Source organism: Urtica dioica, chromosome 12 (genome assembly GCF_054948205.1).
Source record: "Urtica dioica subsp. dioica isolate 48M chromosome 12, U.dioica_male_clone48M_v1_H2, whole genome shotgun sequence".
Classification (NCBI taxonomy): domain Eukaryota; kingdom Viridiplantae; phylum Streptophyta; class Magnoliopsida; order Rosales; family Urticaceae; genus Urtica; species Urtica dioica.
Genome location: NC_142767.1, coordinates 18,902,284 through 18,916,688, shown reverse-complemented (window position 1 = coordinate 18,916,688; position 14,405 = coordinate 18,902,284). Strand labels below are relative to the sequence as shown.

The 14,405-nt window shown below is 35.3% G+C and overlaps 2 protein-coding genes across 5 annotated transcripts; both read right to left on the bottom strand.

The window, feature by feature from the left end:
• Positions 1-3,300: 3,300 nt before the first annotated feature.
• On the bottom strand, positions 3,301-5,901 carry LOC149379927 (Core-2/I-branching beta-1,6-N-acetylglucosaminyltransferase family protein). The gene is made up of 3 exons (XM_089603367.1): positions 5,774-5,901; positions 4,677-5,278; positions 3,301-3,969 (listed from the first exon to the last, which is right to left on the bottom strand). The coding sequence occupies exons 2-3, from the start codon at positions 5,235-5,237 to the stop codon at positions 3,325-3,327; spliced, it is 1,206 nt and encodes a 401-aa protein (XP_089459493.1). The 5' UTR covers positions 5,238-5,278; positions 5,774-5,901; the 3' UTR covers positions 3,301-3,324.
• Positions 5,902-7,171: 1,270 nt separating this feature from the next.
• On the bottom strand, positions 7,172-12,555 carry LOC149379926 (trehalose-phosphate phosphatase A-like). 4 transcript variants are annotated; one of them, XM_089602850.1, is made up of 13 exons: positions 12,049-12,555; positions 10,046-10,091; positions 9,469-9,964; positions 9,171-9,311; positions 9,009-9,080; positions 8,795-8,920; positions 8,637-8,693; positions 8,412-8,513; positions 8,237-8,314; positions 8,073-8,142; positions 7,917-7,987; positions 7,725-7,817; positions 7,172-7,529 (listed from the first exon to the last, which is right to left on the bottom strand). In XM_089602850.1, the coding sequence occupies exons 3-13, from the start codon at positions 9,760-9,762 to the stop codon at positions 7,476-7,478; spliced, it is 1,158 nt and encodes a 385-aa protein (XP_089458976.1). In that variant the 5' UTR covers positions 9,763-9,964; positions 10,046-10,091; positions 12,049-12,555; the 3' UTR covers positions 7,172-7,475. The 4 variants fall into 4 exon arrangements, with proteins under 4 accessions (XP_089458976.1, XP_089458979.1, XP_089458978.1 ...); XM_089602853.1 differs by having other exon boundaries at positions 9,469-9,957; XM_089602852.1 differs by having other exon boundaries at positions 12,053-12,555.
• Between the last annotated feature and the right edge of the window lie 1,850 nt (positions 12,556-14,405).

The window sequence follows — 14,405 nt, the reverse complement described above, 5'->3', positions numbered from 1 at the left end:
GGAACGAACTCTCAATTAAGCCCAATTCTGACCCGACACGAGCCCAACAATTCCTTCCCGACCATTTAAAATTGGGTCAAACGGCTAAATGGCCAAATAGAACTTAAGGATTTGCAAAATAGCCAAAGTTTATCAAGTATAAGCAAAATAGCCAAGCTGCGATTATTAATCCAGGCATGATTAAATTTAATTCAGACAAGATATCGGGATTAAATTTAATCCAGGCAGGATTAATTTAGTCCAGAGATTTTATTCAGCCTTAAAATTTAATCATCGACCTTCTCCAATCTTCTTCTTCTCAGACCTCCTTCCAGTCACCGCAATCGCACAGATCTTACCTCCCGTCGGACTCTCCGTCACGGCGGCGAAGGCGAGGAGATCGACGGAGATTCGCGACTCTCCGTCACGCTACGGCGACGAGGCGGGCTTCCTCGCTGGAAAGGTTCGTCGCCGGAGCTCCTGCCCTCCCTCGCCGGCGAGATAGTCGCCGCCGCCCGCCACATGGCCGACCACCGCCCGCGGCCGGGCCCCGCGGTGCTGCGCATGGAAGTCGAGATGGTCCTCCCGGTCGACAGAATCCCCGGCGGCGAGGTGATCGAGGGTCTACAGAGAGTGATGGCTATTTTGGCTAACCTAATGAAACTATGGCTATTTTGCAAAAGTCATAGTTTGAATTGGCTAGTTCATGCCATTTTTCCTTTAAAATTACACACGTCAGTCTTATTCACATCAGAGTTTTATTTCTCATCTCACACGTTACTTATTTTATTTATTAATTTATTTATTAAAATCAATATTACTCTTCATCCCTCTTCCTCTCGGACCCACTATCTCTTATTTTTCACCATTTCTTCTCCACCATATTTTTAACAGACAAAAAAAATCATCAAAAATAAAAAAGTTCACGCGCGAGTCTCGTCAAATTATGAGAAAATTTTAATGTCTTGATGCCGAGAAGTCACAAGATTCGTCGGGAAGAGGCGATAAGAAGTATAAATATAGTGACGAACAAGAGTGGCGTCATAAAGAAAGAAGTATCAAATTTCTCATTTTGGATTTGATTTTTGGACCCCATTTTCAGTCAAAAACCACGACTTTTTGGATTTTAAGCATCTTTAATGGTAAGCAAATACCATATTTGTTTAACTTGCCACATAAGCAATTTAAGCTACAACTAATTTAAGCAAATTTGTTCTCTATTGGTAAGCTAAATCACTCTCCTAGCTTAACTTTATCCCACATGTCAATAATTAATATTTTATTATTATTTTCTATTCAATTCCCACTTATTAAATAAAATAAAATAAAAAATTGACCCATTGAATTTGCTAAGCTAGTAGCTTAGTTAAGCAAGGTAGCTTAGTTAAGCTAATAGGTAAAATGCAAAATAATGGTAAGCAACTAGCTTACAACTTTTGCTAATTGCTAGCAAGTCCTCACAATTGTTAAGCTACAAACCATTAAAGAACAAGTGATTGAGCCGGGTTTTCAAAACCGGGAACCGGTTCGCTTCCCACCTGGTTCCCACCGGTTCTCAGAGAAAGCAGCGGCTTTGTACTAAACCGTGCCGGAGACCATCCAGAACCCAGTTCTCGGACGGACGGGTACCGAAATTTTAAACTTTGGTTTAAAGTATACATTTTTTTTGTTTAAATTTTTTAAAAAATAATTTACATTTTTTATGTTTAAATTTTTTAAAAATAATATAATTATTTTTTATTTTTTAAAAGGTTTTGTATTGGGATTTTGTTAGGCTGATTTGAGCCATTTCAAGCCTATTCCTTAGCTATACGGGTCGATGCCTTGTTCTTTCTCGGGCCCAACCGACCCGCTAATAAAAGGGCTTTGGCCGAGTCTTGTCCCGGGTATAACTTATGCTTGAAAAAAAAAAATTGACCGGGCCGATTCTTTTGACAAAACCTTACACTTGAATATGTTTAGATTTAGATGGATGAAATATTTTTCCTTAGTTAGTCTTATTAATACCAACGATTAAGGTGTTATTACCAACGGAAGAAGAAGGAAAAAATAGTCAACCGATTTAACCTTTATCTGTTTTGAACGGTTAATGGTTAGTATCAGATGCGATAATGGTTAGTATCAGAAGCAATAAAATAGTTAAAAAAATTCTATCAAATTTATCTAGGTTCTATCAGAAGTGAGGTCTAAAACAATAATATTAGTATTCTCATATGGTTAGGCCGGACCTGGTTGCACATGTATATTGTCGTTAAATTTTAAAGATAGATTGTTTCCGACAAATTTGTAAATGAAAAAAAAAACATGGATATTTCAAAATATGTTTCTTAAACATAAAGTCACGTACAAACCTCATAATTCATAGTGAATTGTTCGTTAGGTTAGCATAAACAAAAAATAATTATTATTTCAATACTCAATTCTAGTAGTTTAATAGAAATAAAAAATAAAAAAATTGAGTGAGTGGTGCAGTGGTACAAAATACAAATGCATGAGATTCTTCCATTGATAGAACTAAGAGCAACTCCAATGAAAAGTGTTCATGCTTATGTGGAGTTTAGGTGGACAACACGTCAAGTTGTTTTTGCATTGAAAATGATTGGGCCCACCAAAAAATTGTGCTATGCACAAGCACCAATGCTCACCTTATCAAATATTCAATAAAACAATAAAATACACCGCAATCTAATAAGCAAACACAATAAAATGATAAAGCGAGATCCACTTTGGATAACTCTGATTGTTACTCATATTGAATTGTTTATTTTATAATTTGTTAAGAAATGATATAGATTGAGAAAAAAAAATGAAAAGTTATATTTTTAGTGATATTTCACGACGTCTCTATGCATTGGAGTTGCTCTAATTGAACTTGATATCATCTAATTAACTCGAAATCAAAACTTAGAACACATATTTCCAAACTATAAATAGAAAACAATCATGAATTTGGCAAGATGCTATTGACAAATCAGTAGCATTACTGAATGCTACCTTCAATTTTCAACCCTTAATCATGTACGGCTCAGCTGGAGAATGAAAAAGCTACTGCTTTGAAAGCCAAAAACCAAAAATTAATTCAAAGTAACGAATCTCCTGTTCAAACCAAAGACTTGAAAGGAAAAAAAAAAATTATATTCAATTTCACTTGCGAACTCACTGGTATAAGTTCAAGTAACACAAGCAGTAACATCCTCCAATTTCTATAAAGAGTTCTCCAATAAGTATAATTAGCAACCAAAAAAAAAAAAAAAAAAAATCCTGTCCTAAAACTAGAGTAAGATTCACCCATGTACATTCCAACCCGGAAAAAAAAAAAAAAAAAAAAAAAAAAAAAAATGTCACTCAAAACCCCATCACCGAGGAGGAAAGCTCGAGCAAAGGCGCCAAAGAGGACGGCGAAAACTTGCGAGCGAAGAGAAAACAAACGGAAGTCGTCCCTGAATTATACCGACAAACGGTTCCGTTGTTGTTCCTCAAACTTGTCACGAAATCCTCGGTCACGTCGCTTTCCTCGTAAGTCAGAGGGTGAGGCCCTCCGACGGACCAGTCGACCCAAGTGACGGTCCGGTTCGAGTTTTCCGAGCCGTGGAACATGTTGATGAAAGTCGGCAAGTAATGCTCGTCCGGGTAACAAGCGGGCAAACAATATTTCTCGAAGAGTGCGTAGTATTTCGTGTCGGAGACGACGTGGACGGCCAAGGATCGGCCGAGCTCGAACCACTGAGACCCTTTTCGCCACTGTCGGAGCTGGATTTCGGGGAACATTCTTCGGCTGTACCGGCCACGCCCGTACCGGGTCGGCTCGTCGTACGATTGGACGAAGCTGCGATCCGACGCGGTGAGGTACTTGTAGACCGTCGAGAAGTTGTATATCGGGATACAACTTTCCGAGAGGAGAACGAACCGCTCATTGGAAAAATCGAGAAGAGCGTTCGCTAAGAGTCGCCTCTCTGCGTCAGCCAGAGTTACCGTTCCCCACGAAACTTGCTGCGGAAAAAAAAAAGATAAATTGTTGCTCAAGTAAATGATGCGGATCGATTTCTAAAGAGTAAAAAAAATCGACACAATTTCAAAACCTGCTTCTCTTGTCATTTCCAAAAGCCTCGGAATTTGGTAATCACAAGTGCGAATTTTGGATATTTCGGTGGTTCAGGGTGATTCGATAGACCCGTAATTCCAATCTTAGCTTCTAATGGCTTTCTTCATTAATCCTATCCTATTAATGACTGATCCAACTTCTAAATGTTCTAATTAAACCGGTAACTAAGCTCCTAAAATCTAAACGTAGAAGGTAATTAATTTATCTAAACAGTGTGTAACTTTTCTATGTCAAGGATATTCTCAAATTATTTGACCTTATTATCTGAACCTGAAAACATGATTATGGTATGAAGGTACATTTGCGCTCTACTCGATCTTGTGTGGACACTCTTTCAAGTGACAGAAGCGCAAACGCAGAGACAAGTTATGAGACGAAAAAAAGTCCTTTCAAGGTCAATGCCGAATCTAGGGGATAATCTAAATGATAAACCAAGCTAGTTTGTTCATCGACAGACATGAATTTTATGTTATTCGTTAAATTTTCGCATAACTAACGAGACGAGTTACCTCAGTGGCAATTACCCCATGTGTTGATCAAATGTGCATTTTTTATGAAAAAATCAATAGGAGCAGAGCGAATAGGAGGTTCATACCTGACTCGGGATTTCTCGCCTATAAAACACGGAATCAGCCGAAACATTGAGCTTATAACCGGGAAGAGCATGGACATAAATCGAGAAAAACCTCTCGTCGTGGCCCCGAAAGAACCTCTCCCAGAGCGGAAGCAACGGCAACGGTCCCCTCGTCAGAAACATGAACGCGATCTTCGAAACCCTCTCGTACGGAAACTCTTCCTTCTCGGGGACCATCGAGGCCCTCCAAAAGAGCTCTCGATCCGACATGGCGTGGCTCAAGTTCTTCGGCGGCCTCAGAAACGCGTCGACGCTGCTCGAACGCTCCTCGGCTCTCTCGCAGCCCTTCTCGGCGGCGACGGTGCAATTGATTGGGACATCATCGGTGGACAAATTGCTGACGAACGTGTAAACTTCGGACCTCGAAACGAAGCGCTGACTCATGTGAGAGCTCGTCACGAGGCCTATGACAATCCCGGCCACGAAAACGACGAGAAAGGAAAGGGTTTGAACGAGCTTGAGTAGGCCCGGGTGCTTCTCGAAATCCTCTCTCTCGCCTCTACTTCTCGCCATCGCTTTCATCTTTTGATTGCGTCTCAAGTCTTATCCATCGTCTCAAACAGCTAATAAAAAAACATGTAAAATTTGAGGAATGTCAATTTAAGGTGGAGCCAAGTGAATAAATTAATAATAACAGAGAAAATTGACTTCCAAATTCAATTGTGCGTTGATTGTAAAAAAAAAAAAAGAAAAAAAAGAATGCAACAGAAATTAAATAAATTAAATCGCAGTAAAATCCAAAAGCCGAATGCTTGGAGAGATTGGTACTACAAAGCTTTAAAGACATTAATTAAAAAAAAAAATCCCAAATATCACAAGTCTACGTTCTCGATAGCGAAATAATATTTATATATACACAGATATAACATTATACGAAGCAGTACGATATTACTAGGACGATGATGAAAAGAAGCACATAAGCAGGGAAAACGAGAAAAATCGCCAAAAATAAAAAAATTAAAAAAATATATAAATAGTTAGGGGATCAAATCATATATGCACATGAACGAACAAAAAGCACAACAGTGAATAAAATGTTAATTTTTAATTTTAATTACCGATAAGAAAGAGATCAGAAGAGCGAGTGAGGAGTTTAGGATCGGGCGATCTATGAGATTAGGGCTTTGCATAAAACGCGAAGTGAGAAGCAGAGAAAACTGGCGTTAATTTTACGTGACACAACAACTCCCACACAAACATAAAAACACTAACGAAAAGAACGAAGAAGAAAACTCACATGACAAATCACACGTGTCGCTCTATACGAGAAAAGGAATAAAATCACTCAAATAAGATATACGTTATTATATTTATTATAAGATACTTTAGGGAGCTTTATTTAGTACTGGCCCACTGGGAAGTTCAACGAAAATGACGCTATCATAGGGCAATATTGAGTTTTGATTTTAGTTTTACAGAATGTCGAGTACTTTACTGTTTAATTAAAATAGCAAAATTATACTTTAAGATAAATAATTATATCATAAATATTCTTTTTATTAATTTTGATTAATGTTGACTATATTTATATATAATTTATTATAAAAATAATAAAAGTAAAATTTGTAGCAAAATTATTTATTTTATAATATCATTTCTTCATTTTAATTAAACAGAAAATACAAACTCGATATTTATGTAAACTAAATGTTAAATTCGACATTTCACTTAAACGCAAAATATATACATTTTCCCCTTTTATATTAATTACAGTAATCCCTTTATTTGCTCAATATTATTTATATTATAATTTTGAATTACAATACTTTTTTGCTTTATTGAAGTACAATGCTTGTGAGTTGTGACTTGTGACTTGTGAGTATGAATATAGTGGTATTTTGCCTCTTTAGTCTTTATATTCCGGTATCAGCCCGAAGTCTCCCTTATTTAAAATTTATATTGTTAAATAATCCATTTCAAGGGATATGAAAGTTGTGACAAATGTAGTTTTCAAATTATAGTTTATCTGATCACCATAATTATAATTATAATGTTAATATATATAAAATGAGGCTTTACAATGTGGGCTAACATAGACATGAAATAAAATAATGGGTCCAACTAACAATGTGAAAGCGTCATGTTAATAAGCACAACTTAACAATTATTTTTAAATTTGTTTATATTTTAAGATTAAAAAAATTCCAAATTTGATTAATTTCTAAGTAAACTGATTAAAATTAAGGGTAGAAATTAGTTCGTGCAGTATAATTAATTGCAAGCTCACGAGTCATTAGGCTACATTGCATGAAACATATAAGATTTAGTATCATATAACGTAAGCTCACATTCATAAGATTATTACAAAAGGAGAACATTAAAATACTTTGAAGATTTTTCATCAAAGAATCAACAAATGGCAAAATCTAGCCAAAATTTAAGAATACGGTTATTAAAAAAAAAACATCGGTGCAAGTACAATGAAACATAGGATCGGAACTCAAGACCCAAAAACATGCAACAAAACAAAAAGGCTATATATTCATTTCAACGCCAAAATGGAAGATCAAATTAAAAAACAAGGAATATACACTTCAGACCAAAAACTTGAGAGTAGATCCACTAGGTCTCCATCTGGTAAAAAAATATATATATAAAGGAAAAAAAAAAAGAAAAAAAAAGGGTCTTCTATGCAAACCCTGCTCCGAGCTCTTGTAATAACTTGAAGAAGAAAAAAAAAAGTAGGGGCTATGCTTCTGGTATATGTATGTCAAAGAGTAATTCTCTTCTATATATATTTCTATATATAGTATAATTATTCTATACGGGGCTTGACTTCTTCCACGTCACCAGTGATTTCAGAAACTCCATAACCTAAACACAAGACCACCAAAAGAAACAAAAACAACTTTGAGTAAACTGGCATAACAAAGGAACTGTATAAAAGGATGATACTTGAATGCATGAATTCAGATCCAACAGTTTCAGATCAATGAATATATAATAAAAAGTGAGAAACTATTAAAACTAGTTTCTAAAAATACACAAGATTGATCATGTATTTGGTACCTCCGATGGATCACGGAGAGAGTAAAATGCACTGCTCTCCTTGGGCACGGAAGAGACCAGAATCCCATAACCACGGTTCTTTTCTCTCACGACCTGATAAAAGTTCATTATATTTTTATAGTAAGTAAATAATATACCAAAAGAAAAATCTAAGATGAGGCATTTCCATCTTAGCAAAAACTGATATTTTACCTTAAAAGCGTCTTCATCGGTGCGGTCGTCTCCGACGTATATTGGAAGCACATCGTCACAATCATCAAACCCTGAAAAAAGAATTAACGTGAGTACTTGCTGAGATAACATAAAACATGAGAAAATTAATCATAAAGTGCGAAATGAAATATGTACCTAATGATTCAAGTAGAAAAGTGACAGCCTTCCCTTTATCCCAGTTAATTACTGGACGAACCTCTAAAACCTGAAAATGTGGTTGGATATTTATTAGAACCAAAAAAGCAAGGGCTTGATATCAGTGGAGAACTTAAAATAAGATTTTAGATTTAACGCGATACCTTTCGCCCGTGAGTCAAACGCAGCTTTGGGTAGCCTTTAAGAATGTCCTGAACGCATTGGGCAACCGAATCCCAGCTCTGAGAAGAATAACGGAAACAAGAGTTAATTAGGAGAAGAACAAAATGAGGATTATAACTGAGGCCTCTTATTGGTCATTTGCATGATTTGTTTTACCTTCTCGTTAACGTTACGATAATGTACAGAGACACAGAACTTGTTATTCTCGACTTTTGATCCTTCGATGCCTCTTGTATTCTCAACAAGGGCTTTGTAAACCTGCATAGAGCAGAAATGAAACATAAGAAGGAACAAAAGGTTAGGATGAACTCACTCACTGCCTAAAACTCAGAAGACACTGAAACATATAACAAGAAAAGTAAATATCACAAAATGACAAACCTCGTCTATCATTGGCAAAAACTCAGCGGCGGGCTGGAATAAATTAACATCCTTACCCTATAAGTCACAAAAAAAAATTATAAGTAAATAAAATTAATGGGGAAACTTGGATATGAACAAAATGAAGACATATAAAGGTATGTGTTGACCATTATTACCTGCTTGTCAGTTGACCTAAAACAGTGTGGCTGGTCATCTGATACAGATGGTCTAACCGGGCACATGATGTCCATACCATGACTACCAGCATAATATAGCTCTTCTAGTCCTATAAACTCGTGTACCTGAGAAACCAAGAGTAGCAAAATACTAATTAGTCTAAACCTAAGATAATACAAACAATTAATGAGGAATAAAGATAAGCAAATTTACCTTGTCACGACTTCTTCCACTAATGATTGCTGTTGGGAAATATTTTGCGACGTTCTTAACCGCAGCTCGCATCTGTCAATGATTCCAAAGTTCTGATAAGCAAATGATGCGTGAAAAACGGTAAAGATAAACAAATTTTGAGAAACCAAGTGAAAATCTTACAGCATCGGACATGAAAGCACAGTCAGGGTTATCTACGATTGGTGAAAGAGTTCCGTCGTAATCCAGGAACAACGCAATTCTCTTTCCCTTAGCAGAATTCAATATTTGCTCGAAAGACTTGAGGGCTGATGGGTACTTAACCTGCGGAATCAGAAAGAAGAACGGAAAGTACGATCAAGAAACAAATACATTGGAAGTTCAACTTTATAAGAGCGACATAAACAGGTCAGAGTAGAAAATAAGAAAAAGTAATAAAAAATAAATAAATAAATAAAAAATAAAAAATAAAAAAATTTACCATCCAGTTCTGGTAAGCGATTTCAGATTCAGACGGAGAAAAGTCATTGTTGACAGTCTTTGCTATTTTCCTGTGAGGAGGGGATGAAGCTTTCATGGCGTCGAGCCAAGAGCTCGAACGAACATCGTCAAGCACTCCAGTCTTCTTCCTGGGGATCGTTAGAAACAGCCCAGGAGAAAAGACCGCTCCTGGAGGTGAATATGGAAACAAACTCGAATGCACGCCGAGCCTTGACTTGCTTATGGGTACAGGGTCAGTGAGAACCGGAGAGCTGTGATTGGATTTCAGGTCCATTGGATCCAGATTTGTTGAACAATTGAGAACAGTCGAATCAAAGCAAGCTGCTCGTTTGAGGAAAATCAGAGTATATGTTTAGCCGGGACTTGGTATAGAACTTCCTTCACCCAACTCTTTTGTCAATGAAAAACCACCTCTTCAATGTCTTTTTGTCACTACTACTAGGCTTGCAGTCCATCAAGCATAAGACTCCTGAAAACTAATGAACATAAAAATAATTAGGCAGTGAATAAGATTAATGTATATCATAAGCACAAGTCAATCTGGCCAGAATTCTTACAGATTGCAGCTCTTCATCTCCTTAAAATCAGACAGGAAATTGTTACCTGTACAAAGAGAGAGGGGAAAAAAAACTGGGTCATATTTACAACACATCCTGGAGATAAATATCATGTCGCAATAATACTCAGTCAAATTTTAGATGCGATACAATAGTAAAAAGGCTGGCTTGTTATCCCTCCAATTCATATACATGGTTACATTTAGAACATCGTGATGAATAGGGAAAACTGGATTTGAAAAAATATACGTGACAGATAAAAAAAAAGTTAAAAAAAAAAAAAGACAAACGCACTTTGATTTACCGAATAGTTGAAGTTTCTAATCACATCAAATCAAAAAAATAATTTAAGTGTGTACAATGTGTGAGTGATGATTGCAAATTTCATATTTGTCGTTTCATATAAAGATCTTTTACTACACAAACAAATAGGAATAGTCTTATACTATTTCTGCATACGTAAAATAATATGCTAAAGAAGTGACTTACCCAGACGCAAACATTAAAAAGAAATAGTTTTCATAAATATATTTCGCTAAAAAAAAGTGATAATCTAAAAGCAAGCAAGTCGCATGTGAAAGGTGAGCAAAGAAGACCCACGAGTAGTTGGTTCAAAATTGATACTACAAAAAATATAAACCACTTGCCATGTAAAACAATACCCAACTGTAAACTTAATTATAACACAACAATGCCTGGACTAGAGATCTTTCTGAGGAACTTGTCAATGCATTTCTAGTTGCTCTTAGACTATGGATTAATTCTAAAAAAATCACAGAAACTTGATTAGTCCGTTTTCCTGATTGTAATGTACTCAACATCGCATGTCAGCTTATTGAAATACGAACAGTAGTTATGACATGACTTGTAACGATTCATAAAACTTAAACTTGTATGGTAATTGGGAGTGGAAAAATGAGTACCAAGTGTAATGAACCAGTTATGTCATATACATATCAGAGGAATAGAAGAAGTGATAGACCCCATTAGGAGAGGAAAAATTATTAGTTGTATACATTAAAAGCTTTAAAAAAAAAGGTTCATTACCCCACATGGTGGAGCGACAATCCCTCAATCAACCATACAATTAATAAGGTCCCACCTTAAAGCATAAGATCTTTAAGCATATGGACCCAACAAATAATTAATAATAATTTTAGAAATGCATGTCTAAACCTATATGATGTGACAAAAATATAAAATTTATAATAATTCAGGTATTCAACTCCAAGATGCCTAGTTCAATGCAGGGTACAGTGTTTACATATACGAATGATTTACACGAGGAACAGTGTGATTTCCAAAGTAAAGTTTTATGATTGGTAAACACACTTTCTTTGAATCAAGGGGAGGAATAAACACTTGATTCCGCTTTCCAGTCAAGAGAAACAAGTGAAAAGGACCGGTATTACTTTTCCCTTTATTATTTGTGTGTTCTGGATTTGAATAGTTTACACGATTAAGACGCGAATAGATATTTGACCAGTTATAATTTGATATAGGCCAATGAAAACCTATCAATAAACTTACAATAATAACCACTAAAAATCAAAGCAAGGAAACAGAGTTCATATATCACATCAAACTTAAACAAATATAGAATCAACACATACGCTTGAGGATCGTTGTCATACATATTTTAGGCATGAAAAAAAAAACTGAAAAAACCGAAGTAACCAATCGTCTAAGGATTCGTCAAAAGAATAAAAACCTTCCTCAACAAGAAAGATCGAAAAAATTAATAAACCGCACCGACATTAATCTTGAAAATTGATAAAAAAAAACGAGAAGACCAAATTCACGACAACGAAAGCATTTCTATTTTCTAGTTTTCAATCGCAACAAGTTATAACTTTTGCCGTTGTTAATTCGAGAACTCCAAAAACAAAATCAAACGTAGCGAAACACAATTTCCTAAGCCAGAACAAAAATAATATATATATATATATATATATATATATATATATATATATATATTTAAAAAAATGATAAGCGAAACGTACCTACCAAATGATTAGCTCTTTTTTCGCTGAGAAGAGCCGGTAATGAATCCGAAACCTTCAAGAAACGAAATCGAAACCAGGCAATAATGAAGAAGACGAATACGATTGGTTTAGTAGCGAGAAAAAAGGGAGAAGAAATGACTGTTTGGCAAACGCGAAATTTTTTTTAAAACAGAGAGCGAAAGAGAGGGAAACAAAGATGCGACGAAATGAAAAGGCTGAAGAGTGACTTTTTATGGAATCGGAAGAAAGCTAAGTCAACTCAAATGGCTTGTTCTTTCTCGGCGGCCAAAAAAGCTTAAACACCAGAAGAATAAGGGAAAAAGAAAAAGTATTTGAAGAGAAACACTCTCTCAGAGATTTATAATATAATTATTTCAATGGAACGAAAATCGTAGAAAACGAGAACGAGAATCAGGCGGAAATTAAATAATACAAATTAAAGAAAAAGAAAATATTGCCGATTCGAGGAAAAAGCCAATGAGCGAATGGGAAATTAGAGAGAGAGAGAGAAGAAGAGAAAATTTCAGAAACTGAGCTTTTGTATTTATAGACTCTCCACTGTAACAAACGCGCTTTTTTGTGTTTGGGGAACTGAATTTGGCAAAGTTTGGTTATAATATTTGGTTCTTATTTTTTTTTATCAAATAACACTTGGTTCTTTTTTTTGTTATCAAATGACATTTGGTTCTTTTTTTTTTTTTTTATCAAATAACATTAGGTTCTTTGAATTTAGATTTCTTTATTATGATTGCCATATTAATTTATTAGATATTACAGTATGATATGTGTTGTTGTAATTCTAAATACGTAATGTAAGAAAGGAAAATAAGAGCTTTCCACTAAATTTTCATATATATTTTTTTTATTTTAAGAAAAAAGAACTTCGATTTCTTTGTTATGATTGCCATATTAGTTTATTAGATGTTACAGTATGATATGTGTCGTTATAATTTTAAATACATAGTGTAAAAAAGGAAAATAATAGCTTTCCCCTAAATTTTCATATATTATATTTATATATATATATATATTTAAGAAAATTTTCAGGGAGAACTACAGTGGGAATTGAAAGATCCAAGTAATTTACAGTATATTATCACCTAAATGAGAACGAAAGAAAAAAGGAAAAAAGTAGGGAGTTAAAATTTAATAAATTAAATTGATTGTGCACCACCGTGTAATTCACGGACTGCGCGAATGGAAGCCAAGTAACTCTTGAGCGCGTGAGCTTCTTTCTGTTTATTCGGTTTCTTTTTTTATTTTTCTTTGTATTTTATATATATATATATATTTTTATCGGATATTTTATATATTTTTCGATCCTGAGAGAGATAGAGGCTGGTTTGGGTTTGAAGAAGAAGAACTTTAGTCTGGAGACCAGAAAGTTTTTATTTTTATATTACTTTAATTTTTTAAATTTTCTCGTGGTATAAAAAAAAAATATATATATATATATATATGCAAATATGTATTGTAGTGGTTGGTGAAATAAATGCCACACACCAGAAAGCGCGGGTGGGGCCCGTGGAGGAACACGTGGCAGAGGAAAGAAGGAGGGGCAGAGGTCTCGGTGACACCTGTGAGTGAGTAAAGAGTGACGTGGCCACGTTGCGATACGTGGGGCCCAGAAGGGAAGGAGATTGGGTGTTTTTTCTGGACGTGTGCGAGCGTGTCGTCGTTTTCGGCAACAAGTGGGTTGTCGTAGGGTGACGGTTGGGCCGTCACCGTCTCGGCGGTGCTGTGGGCCCCACTAACGGCGAATGTGGGCCCGCGAGCGGCGGTGGCCACATCCCTTGGATTTGTGTGGAACCCGGCGGCCGCCATCCACATGAATTCAATCACACAAACATTTTTCATTTAATCAATTATAGCAAATATATATTATATATATACATATTATTAGTGCACTTTACAATCATTTATTGGCACGTAGTAAATGTCATAGCACATAGTAAATGTAAACCATAGATATGTATATTATGTATGTATAAGCACATAGTATAATAATTTGTAGTAATCAATAAACACGCGATTTTCACCTTAGTCAAAAATCACAAATTCAAAATGAATTTTGGTTTTTAAATTTTAGTTCCGGGATCGAGGTTATCGTAAGGATTCCAAATTCGACATATGACAAGTAAAAATATGAGTTTGGAAAATAAATAAATGAGAAATGAAATTACTTGAAGTTAATACTAGCGAGAAAGAATATCGATTTGAATACAAGATCGTGTCGTTTTACACGTCCTCTTGTGTCCATTTTTATACTATAGTTAGTCGTTGCAACCATAATTACAATGATCAACATTCATATCTTTATCGATTCCCTTGATCCATAACGTCCTTCGTGAATT

Bases quoted from the DNA above. Each gene is read 5' to 3' on its own strand.
- LOC149379926 (XM_089602850.1), bottom strand. From the start codon at position 9,762: ATGGACCTGAAATCCAATCACAGCTCTCCGGTTCTCACTGACCCTGTA. The intron at 9,312-9,468 runs GTAAATTTTTTT...CTGATTCCGCAG, and splicing joins TCGCTTACCAGAACTGGATG to GTTAAGTACCCATCAGCCCT. The intron at 7,530-7,724 runs GTACCAAATACA...TCTTGTGTTTAG, and splicing joins CTCTCCGTGATCCATCGGAG to GTTATGGAGTTTCTGAAATC.
- LOC149379927 (XM_089603367.1), bottom strand. From the start codon at position 5,237: ATGAAAGCGATGGCGAGAAGTAGAGGCGAGAGAGAGGATTTCGAGAAG. The intron at 3,970-4,676 runs GTATGAACCTCC...TTTTTTCCGCAG, and splicing joins GGCGAGAAATCCCGAGTCAG to CAAGTTTCGTGGGGAACGGT.